The sequence below is a fragment of the Notothenia rossii genome, assembly GCF_949606895.1.
Source record: "Notothenia rossii genome assembly, chromosome: 7".
NCBI lineage: Eukaryota > Metazoa > Chordata > Actinopteri > Perciformes > Nototheniidae > Notothenia > Notothenia rossii.
In genome coordinates, this window is record NC_136905.1 from 10,671,941 (window position 1) to 10,682,482 (window position 10,542).

Sequence of the window (10,542 nt, forward strand, 5' to 3'; positions counted from 1 at the left end):
TGTCATCAACTATTTGGATTAGGCCTCAGGCGTTTCATCATAACCGGATTATGTCTCACTATGAAGCAGAAACAACCCAACAAACAGTTGTTTCAATGTTTTTCTGAGGTTTTATGATCCATCAGGTCAACCAGATTTAAATGGATTTATAGTTTTAAAGGAAAACCACTTGTATTACATTTCTTCAGTATACTAGTTAAATTTAGTTTTTAGTACAATAGTGAACTTTTTGTCTGCAAATGGCCGTCTTTTTGGAGGACCAACATAAGGGAGATTTAAAAAAAGAAACACATAAATAAATAAGCTTTGTTGGTAAGACTGACAATAAAAAAAAAGGATTGTATTGTTTGATCAGCTCATCCCCTATCTTGTTTTTTTTATGTAACACCTTACGCTTAACATTCATCACTAACTATATAAAAGTAGAGGTAAATCCACTCACCACTTTAACACCAGGAATCAATTATTTAACCGTTTGATTAAGTAGGCAAAAGGTTGCAGAAAACACCAAACAGACAAAAATGACATGACCTAAAATTTCATACGTGAATTATTCAAATGAATATTCACCATATATAGTTTATTATAGCTCATTTCATTATAAGGCACAATCATATTTTACAGAGTATGTCACAACTAGAATACATTTTAACATTTCTAATTGCATTTAACATATACATGACACCATTATACCTTAAAATATTCTCTGTAAACCACACAATATAGACACCTCAAAATTCACAAAAATATTATCTAAAGAATAGCCCAAAGTACTTAATTGCAGACTTCATTAAACCTTCAGCAAACCTTCACAACACCCTGTAACAGCTCAACATGTGTGTGTTTCATAAAGTGCATTTAGAGTCAAAGCTGTGATACTCTCACAATGGCTTGAAGAGAAGATAATCTAGGGAGAGTTTCAAGTAGTAAAACATTTCTAACCACATCAATAACAAAAACGTGTTTACGCTCCCTCACACATACGAATACGTCTAAAATAATTCCGATAGGTGCAAACAAAAACCGTTTTAGCTTTCTTCAAGAAAACAGTTCTTGAAATTAAGTTATGGGCAAGTGCATGGCTCAAAGAAATGACATGGTGATTAAAAAATATTTCTTAAAAATCCACTGAGAAAAAAAGTTTAAAGTGAAAAATGATTGTGTTAATTTTATAGGTGATTTGCACCTCAAATGTAAAGTGATTCCTGAAGTTATATAATATATAGTTTTTCATTTATAAATACTGTTCAAGCCATTTTGGTTGTTCTTGAACTAGAGATAAAAAGGGGATTTAGAAATGTTTAAAAAAAAAAAAGGAGACACAAAGTCATCATTGTAACTGAGGCTTTACACAATCCCTTACATATATACATTACAATCACATGTAAATATCAGTGAGATAAATGAAATATTGGTATCCTCTGCTCTCTCTGGAGGAATGACACAAAGCTCTGATTACCTAATGACCCGCAGAGCAGCTGAGCTAGCTCCTACTCAGAGACTCAGAGCAGTAAAGTGATGACGAGCAGGAAAAATAAGGAAGCAACCAATTCTGTGTTGAGATGAGGACCTCTTGTGGAGAAATTACGAACATTCAGCGTGCCGTTCAACCACAGGCAGGAGGTCATAGTGGCGTTGCAGCACTCCAGGTGACATGGAGGTAGTGTGGCGGCCTTGCATGGAGTCTGGGCAGAACAGTTGGTGGTGCAGCCTGCCGTCCACTTCAAATCAGACCCCTCTGTCTCCTTTTTCAGCTGAAAAGGCAATAGTGAGTGAGAAAAAACATTGAAGGACAAGTGGTTGAAAGTCTAAATAAGAGAGTGTGTGTTGTCAGTCTATTCATTCGAGAATACAATGAGCATATACATAGAAACTTAACTTTATTAGAATATCTTAAAGAAACAAGCAGAAAAAAAGTGCTGATAGGAGCCTTTTAAATTATTTAAGCCTGTGGGCTGCCAACATGTTTCGAAAGAGAATTTGAATGAATTATTAATATTTTCAATGATTTACAAGCACAACAAGTAGTTGATGTAACATGGCTCCACATAAAATACACTGTATCATATTTTCCTTTACATTTTTCTTCACTATTTGTGTGCAGTATACAAAGGCATACGGCACATTTGTTTGTGTATCTTGGGTTTATGGCTCAGTCTAATTGAGTTTGTGATGAAAAAAGACACCAATTGGGTAAGGACAATTTCAAAGGTGCTAAACAAAGCCAACAATGAATGCATAGAATGCTGGCTAAAATCTTCCTGCACTCCAGATGGTTAAACATTTAAAATCAATTATATATTCATAAATATGACATTCAATATTACCAGAGCAGTTCTCACCTGACAGTGTGGCTGTGAGGAGGTGCATGTCTGGGCTGTTTGAAAAGTTTTATAGCAATCTGTGCCAGTACATGAACCCTTATGGCATTTGTTTCCCTGAAAAAAAGAAAACAGAAGAAACAATGATACTAATCTCACACCAGACATGACTAGCAGAATTGTTCTTTAGACAGTCACATCTGTTTGCAGTTAGTGAGAAAAAACAAGAGGAGACGGAATGAACTTCAGTGATACACACAACTATAGCTTTCTGTCAACCATATATGCATCTATGAAAAGGCGAGCAAACACAAATAAATCCCTCCGTTTGTCCTTACTTTGTTTGCTGTTGTTGGAAGAATGGTGGTTTTCATTGTGGGTTTGGTAGTTGTCCTTGGCATTACTAAAACCAGGAAAGGAAAAGAATGAACCCTTTAAAAAAAATTGCAACCTTACAATTACAAGTATACATCTGTAAATATCATACATGAGATAAATCCTTAATTGCCTCGCTGTATTACCATCATTAAGACGTCATAAAATGGGGACGTTAAAGATGAGTACCTGTGGTTGTAATCATCATCATGGATGCAAAACTGCTATTAAGGCAGCCGGTAGAATTGCAGCAGTACACAGAGCAGTTGGTCTGAGAGGCGTTGACGCAGCTATCAGCACAGGACAAGCTGCAGCCAACGGTGTAACACATGTCCGTCTGTTTGATCAGCTGACACAGTGAAGAATGACATATTAGAAGACACATTTGAGATGCTTTTACCTTTTTTTGGCCTTTTTGAACATATCATTGACCATTAAGCAAGATATACTGAATTTCCTAAAAGAAGCAAAAGACTGTTAGGGTGGTTCTTTGTTATGGACAATGCATCAAATCGTTTTCTTAAACTTTTTTTTCAGTATCATTTGCGTCCCTACCTGACACAAGCAGACACCATCAGCACATAACGCTGTATTCTGGCTGGTGTACATCGTATAGCAGTCTGTGTAGTTACAGGTGAACGAGGGGCAGTAAATCTGTGTTTGAGAGAGACGAAAAGTATTTTATTAGAGTCAGAGGCTAAAGGGAAAAAAACGCATAACATCATTACAGTTTACTCTAAATAAGGTGGACTTGCAATGCTCATCGATGTAACATTTACCATAGTGGTTCCATTCATACCAGTCATGCCACCTGCACCAAAAAGATAGATGTCATGATTAAAGATACAGAAAGATAGACAACATAATACGAAACACAATTCTCTTTTTTTCATGAAACAAATGAAGCCTTACAAGTAGAATTTGATGAAGGAGTTGTGGACATCATTGAGGTCCAAGAACCAGAGTTTGAGGTCATGGAAGAGGAGGAGGAGGAGGAGGAGGAGGCAGGTCCGGACATGGTGCTGGCTGTTAAAGCAAATGTAGAGGAAGCAGAGGTGGATCCTGGATTATTTGCACTGTTTAAATTATCAGTGGTGATAGCAGCTGTAGATGCAGAATTGGCTGTGGTGCTGGTGCCAGACTGTGTGGTGGATGTGATGGAGGTTGCTATGCCTCCGGAGGTTGTTGTGGGAGACTGGGTGGCGGGTCCTGTGGATGCTGTGACTCCAGATGTGGGTGTGGATGTAGGGGAAGGAGTGGTGGTGGATGCTGTACCTCCAGAGGTTGCTGTGGGTGTAGAGGACTGGGTGGTGGATGCTGTGGAAGGTAAGGTGGTTTTGAGTGTAGGGGATTGGGTGGATGCTGTGCCTCCAGAGGTTGCTGTGGGTGTGGGGGACTGGGTGGATGCTGTAGCTCCAGATGTTGCTGACAGTATAGGAGACTGGGTTGTGGATGCTGTACCTCCAGATGTTGCTGCCGGTGTAGGGGACTGGGTGGTGGATGCTGTAGCTCCAGATGTTGCTGACGGTGTAGGAGACTGGGTGGTGGATGCTGTACCTCCAGATGTTGCTGCCGGTATAGGAGACTGGGTGGTGGATGCTGTACCTCCAGATGTTGCTGACGGTGTAGGGGACTGGGTGGTGGATGCTGTACCTCCAGATATTGCTGCCACTATAGGAGACTGGGTGGTGGATGCTGTACCTCCAGATGTTGTTGATGGTGTAGGGGACTGGGTGGTGGATGCTGTACCTCCAGATATTGCTGCCGGTGTAGGGGACTGGATGGATGCTATCCCTCCGGAGATGGTTATGGTTTTGACAGACTGGGTGGTGCTGCCAATTGTTGCACCTCCAACAGTGGTGGAGGTGGCAGACTGGGCGGTGGGGGTTGCTGCGCTAACGGTGGGGGGCTGGACCGTGGTTGTGGGTCCAGAGGTGGTGGCAGGGGTCTGGGTATTGGTGGTGGCTGTTGGGGCTCCAGTGGTCATGACAGTGGTGGACTGGATGGTGCCGGTGGTTGTCATGGCTGCCATGGTGGTATTAGGTGCTGCGGTTGACATGGAGGCAGTAGTGGGCGGGGAAATTGTAGTGGTTGACACTGAAGGCAGCAGTAGTCCAAACAGGAGGACGTACAGCATGCCTGTGCAGCCTGGTATTATGGGGAAAAGAACATATGTATTTTATTGTATGGAAACCAGATGTGAAATGAAAATCTGTTATTTAGCTGAGCTCGCCCCTATTATATTTGTTTTACATTGGTTATCCCCAAAAAAATAGACCCTCAAATATTTTCTTAGAATGGCCGCGAGTTAAAAAAGTGTATTTAGTTTCAACAATACAGGTACTAAGTGATTCCTAAAGAGAACGGCAAAGAAATAGCTCAAATAGACATAATATAAACTAATAGGCATGTATACTTGTACTTGTTTTGTCCACGCACAGAGCGCTGTGCACTGTAACTATGCCGACATGCATGTGTCATCTATTCACGAGAGAGCTAAATAATGACAACTTTGCTTTTGGGACTGCAGCAATTGAGTCCCACAGTTTGAATGGTTTTAACTGCATTTATTTATTAACAAACACCTGTATTTTGACTTAGACAACCATTACAGTGTGTATACATTTTCTACATGGCACACTATATAATGTAATGTACAACAAGCAGTACAAGAAATAGAAAGGAGACATTTTAGGTTCTGTAAAATGTTCTTTTTTAAATTTGGCTAATCTTTAATGTTTTTTTTATGCATGTTTCTTAGTTAACATTAAGCTGTCTTTGGCTCTTTTCCTGCTGTAACAAATGCAAATGTCCCCTCTGTGGGACGAATAAAGGTATTCTGATTCTCAACTCCATTAATACGATATCTACTTTAGTTTTTCCCTTTTTGCTGTATTTCTTTTGATAATTTTCCTTATCTGAATTTAGATTCTCAAGATAGAGAGTGTCGATTCTTGCATCGCAAACAAAGTTAACTTTACTGACAAGCTTGGCTCGTTCTTCTATGTACCTCAAAGTGTTATCATGTATGTAAGCACTGACAGTGATTTGAAATGAGCAAACACACACTCATACCTGTGTCTTTTATGAAAGCAGCGGAGGCCATCATCACATTAGCAGAAATGGAGAGAGCTCTTTGTCCAGTATGTGCTGAAGTTATTTCCTAACAATCAGAATAAAGGCAAGAGAAAAACACACAATTTACATGACAGCTGAGAGATGTTCTATAGTAATTCACTATTAAGTACACAGACGTAAAATAACAAATGTCTGCTTGCAGGATAAACAGAGCTACCTATGACAAACAGAATTAAAAGTGCTGACAATAGATCTTTGTGAGGGATGGTAATATGGGAACAATGGAAATTGTTTACCATTGCTAGCCATGCATGACCTTTCATTGTATCCCACCTGGGCACTTCTTTTGATATGACACTCAGCTGAGTCTTATCTGTTTACAATCCTCTTATTGTTCAGGTAAACTGATCTCATAATTGTTTAGTTGACAATAAGACATTGATACATGTGAGATTTAAAGCTGCAATAATATTCTTTTATATTTGTACCCACAGTTTCTCACATTATATTGGTCTTGTAACATTATCAGCACTATTTATTACTGTTTTGTCTTGTATTATATTTATAGTTTTCTTCTTCCATTTGTTTTTTAATTATGTTGCTTTGTTGGAGGTTTCTTTGCCATTATACCCTGTAGCTACTGTGTATATGAACTCAAAGCCTTTGAACCTACTTTCATCTAGAACAAAAGCTTAGTCATAACATTTTAAATCAAGCATGAGAAGCAATTTCCATCAATGGTCTCCCCCGCATGAGGTCATTTTTGCCAAGACTAATTCTGTGTAGTGACTTGCAATTATATCATATATCTGTTTGCAGTGGTTTATTATTGAAGACAATTAAAATGTGTTTGTTCCTCCATCAGTCCCCTTGGGAGAGTTGCTGAGCTGCAAGGCTTGTTTTTTCCGCTCTCCCCTGGAACCCAGCCCGGCCTCCTATGGGCTCTACACCCTGGAAACTGGGTGACAACAGTGGCCATTTTGGCCTCTGGGTGAAAATGTATGAGTTTAATAGGAAAAAGTGAAGATACTATATCCAAGAGAATATTCAGATTGATGAACAGCATCAAGAGGTGTGTTCAGGGTACTGGTGATCGGATTCAAGATTGAATTTCAGGACTATTCAAACGAAAACAAAATGAACCCTCAACATAATCCAAATGTAATGTAAATATTTGTGTCTATGTCATTTTTGAAATGAGGAAAGGCTATAAGCGGAAAACCGGAAAAGTTTCTAGTTTGTCACAATCAGCCAAAACATTCATCTTAAGGATATGACTCATCCTTATGAGATTTAGCGACTACCAAACATGTTAAAATTGCCTGAAATACAGACAGATTTACTCTGAAGTGAAAATGATTGTAAATGAAATGAATAATTCTCGATATAAGTTATTGTTTTAGAGAAACATTTGGACCAGAAGCATCAAAACATAACTGATACCACAAATTCCCCCCGCTGCTGTATCATTCTCAGGCTACAATAGCACCACTGTTTCTGACCAGCATCTCCCTGTGCACAAGCATCAAAGCTCTATTTAGCTGAATTCAAATCATGCTCACAAAATCTAACATTTAAAATCAGAACCACTCACCTGCTGTGAAATCTCTGGGTTTTTTGTTGTCAGCTGTGGTTGAAGTGAAGGACCTCTCTCTCTCTCTCTGGCTTTCCTATCTCTATTGCTCTCTCTCACCACCCCCCCTTCGCTTCCTGCCGACACTCAAGTGGTAACGTAATAAGAGGAAAATCTCACCTGCAGAGCTTTAATGTTGTGAGAGGAGGAGACTAAAGGCCTTTGGTTGCTGGGTGGGTCTAAATATGCCCTATAATTGATGTGGAAATGATTCTTTGAAAAAGGTACTTTGGGTATTAAGGTGAAAATACATCATCAAAAAAAAAAAAAGTGTTTCATAATTTTCGCTAAATTAACTTTGATGAGTTTTGATGTGAACATAGAATGACTTGCTTGATTTAAACACCAATTAATTGAAATTGTAAAGAAGTATTTATACAAAATGTGCTGTATTTCATATTGCTACATGGGATCAACAGGTGAATAAACACTTTTAAACAACGTTTCTACCTTCAGGGATCACAATACCTTTTAAGTGCACTGTACAGTATGAATCAACATAAAAGAAGATATTAGGTGACAGTAATTTGCATTGTTTGGGTTACTTTGGTTTTAGTTTGTTTAAACTGTGCACCCAGCATTTAAAGATTTACTCAAATAACTCAGCGGATTACGCCTTTGTGAGTCTATACGAGTACAGGTGAGATTTCACTGCCCTGTGGGGTGAGTGTATAGGAAACTCCTGGTTTCTATTCAACACAATGTGAAATCAGACCCTCTCTCTCCCTCTGCCATAAAGCCCCCACACACTACAATTACCTCTTTGTTGACTAAAGACCGTAGAATTCTTGGGCACCACACGAAAGGCACAATGCAGGTGACAGAAGTCCTTCCTTTTTACATCACAGCTCCATGAGACATAGAAAATGGTGTCTGCTGTGTTCGGATTATTCAATGTGTTGATACAAATGATACACAAAGGTTCAAGAGAAAATGATGTTAGTAAAATCAAGTCTGGCTTCCAATTCTGCTTGTGGTGTACGATATTTGATTATTTCTGGAGTTGTATACAGTCAGAAAAAAGCTTTTTACGTATCAGAAAACACTTGAAGGATACAAATATAATTAAAAATAACAAAAATGATGTAAAGTATGTGTCCAAAAGAATGTGTCTCCACCATCTGTACATCATTGCTGGTGTCAGTGGGGTCAAATGCACAGCAGGTGTAACAGAATGCCTTTAAAACTGTACTAACATTTATTCATATATGTCAGTATAGCAGTAATGTTACATCTGCCAATTAGTTAAAGTTCAGTGTGTTTGTGGGACTGTCAGCAGGATAACTGCACTACTATGAGCCCAATTTACATGAAACCTGGTTGTAAGATGAATCAATGGGGAAAAACCCTTTTAATTTTAGACCAGATCCAAATCACACTCAAAGGATTATTCACTTTTGTTGATGGAACATTTGGCCAATATGCAAAAGTCTGCGCCCCTCAAGTAAAGTGAAATGCCTAAGTTAGGTTTCCTTTTAGGTGACGGAAGCAGTTTGTGCCCACACTGCTGTTGGGAATACAGTTAAATAATAACTATTTTAATATACTTCAACATATAAGTACTGTTTTAACCCTTCTCTTGCGTTAGGTCATACTATTTTCGGTCAAAATTGACCGGTGTGTTTGGCACAGTGATATCTCTGGAACCCCTAATCCAATTTTGATGGTTGATTTGGACAGTCAAAGCAAGTAGAATCAAGCGATGGCAGACAGAGTGACACCAGGGGTGAATTTCAAGTTATTATTTTGCAGTAAGTTCAAAGATAGTGCTTACTGTACATTACTGTATACTATAGAAATGCTTGCCATGTAGGCTGTGTTTACTGGAGATGTAAATGCTTTAGTTGGTGTTGTAGCTGAGATTCTTCCCGTTCCAATGATGTATGGGATGTATTGATTTGATACAAGCAAGTCAGTGTTTCATTGTGTACTTTCAACTACAGTTTGTGGTCCAGACCCACCGGTGGGCCCATCAAGTTCAGCATTCACTGCATTCACTGTGATGAATATAAAATAAGACACTGATACTGTTTTCATCAATGAACATTTAGAGAAACATAAATATTCAGGGCTCCTCTCCCTCAGCGGCCTCTCCCTCAGCAGCCTCTCCCTCCGGGGCCTCTTCCTGGTCTGTTGACTGTTGGTCAGGCTCATAGTCTGGATCGCTGTTGTCTTCCATTTCTGAGACATCGTCCTCTATGTCTGGTTCAATCTCTTCTTCATCTGGTTCAAAACATTTGTCCAGAGCTTCTCTGACAGAAAATCGCCTAATCGGTCACCTACTCATTTTGTCAATGAGTCAAATGTGAGCAAGGCACAAATATAACTGCATGAGAGACAGTAATGGAGGGGCATTTACTGCGAGAAAGCGAGAGGCTTTTCTTTCTCAAGGGGCCCAGAGCTCACACCTGTGAGAAGGTATGATACATTGTATCATACAGCGCGAGAAAGTGAGAGGTTCCCAACTTAGAGTAAATTGTTTTTTCTGGAAGGTGTGGGGGGGACATAGCACAAGAAGTAAGTGTGTGTGAGAGAGAGAGAGAGAGAGAGAGAGAGAGAGAGAGAGAGAGAGAGAGAGAGAGAGAGAGAGAGAGAGAGAGTGTGTATGGAGATGTTCCATCTGCTGGATGAACATAATACACTCATACTCATTCTTTTTCCGAAAACATCATGGGTGTTTCACTGTTGATTAAATCACAATAAATTCAATGCAAGTGGTGATCATCAATTGTATATGTTCAGAGTCCTAGTGTGGAGGATAACATAAGGTCTTGAGGCAATTGGATGAAAAACACAATATTTATGATAAAAAACAAAGTCACTCGGTCACTTTTGACCCGAAACGCAAGAGAAGGGTTAAGACAGACTTCTAACATTTGAACCTGTTTTTTAAACACAAGAGTGCAAGACCTATCAAGACTGTACATATTAGTTTTTTAGTAGATAGCTACAGTGTTTAATGTCCCATCAGGGAGATTTGTTTAACACATATACACAAAGCATACATGCAAAGCCCTGCACGCTTTTTTGCCTAGCATATGCAAAAAATATCCTCATTATTAGCATAGTTCCAAAATGTCATGTCCAAAGTTCGCCTCATACACATAGTCAAATTTGTGACTGTGAGCAGCTTAG

The 10,542-nt window shown here is 39.2% G+C and overlaps 1 protein-coding gene and 1 long non-coding RNA gene across 2 annotated transcripts; both read right to left on the reverse strand.

Annotated features, from left to right (window-relative positions):
- Positions 1–537: 537 nt before the first annotated feature.
- Positions 538–4,728, reverse strand: LOC307013526 (uncharacterized protein; the record flags this gene model as incomplete). Its single annotated transcript, XM_079640926.1, has 7 exons — positions 538–1,754; positions 2,343–2,438; positions 2,660–2,724; positions 2,886–3,045; positions 3,252–3,350; positions 3,476–3,507; positions 3,609–4,728. 7 exons carry the CDS (start codon positions 4,726–4,728, stop codon positions 1,503–1,505), a joined length of 1,824 nt encoding a protein of 607 aa, XP_079497052.1. The 3' UTR covers positions 538–1,502.
- A 16-nt stretch (positions 4,729–4,744) lies between these two features.
- Positions 4,745–7,456, reverse strand: LOC307013772. Its single transcript, XR_013801058.1, has 3 exons — positions 7,369–7,456; positions 5,772–5,859; positions 4,745–4,844 (listed from the first exon to the last, which is right to left on the reverse strand). It is a non-coding gene; the product is annotated as an uncharacterized lncRNA (long non-coding RNA).
- Between the last annotated feature and the right edge of the window lie 3,086 nt (positions 7,457–10,542).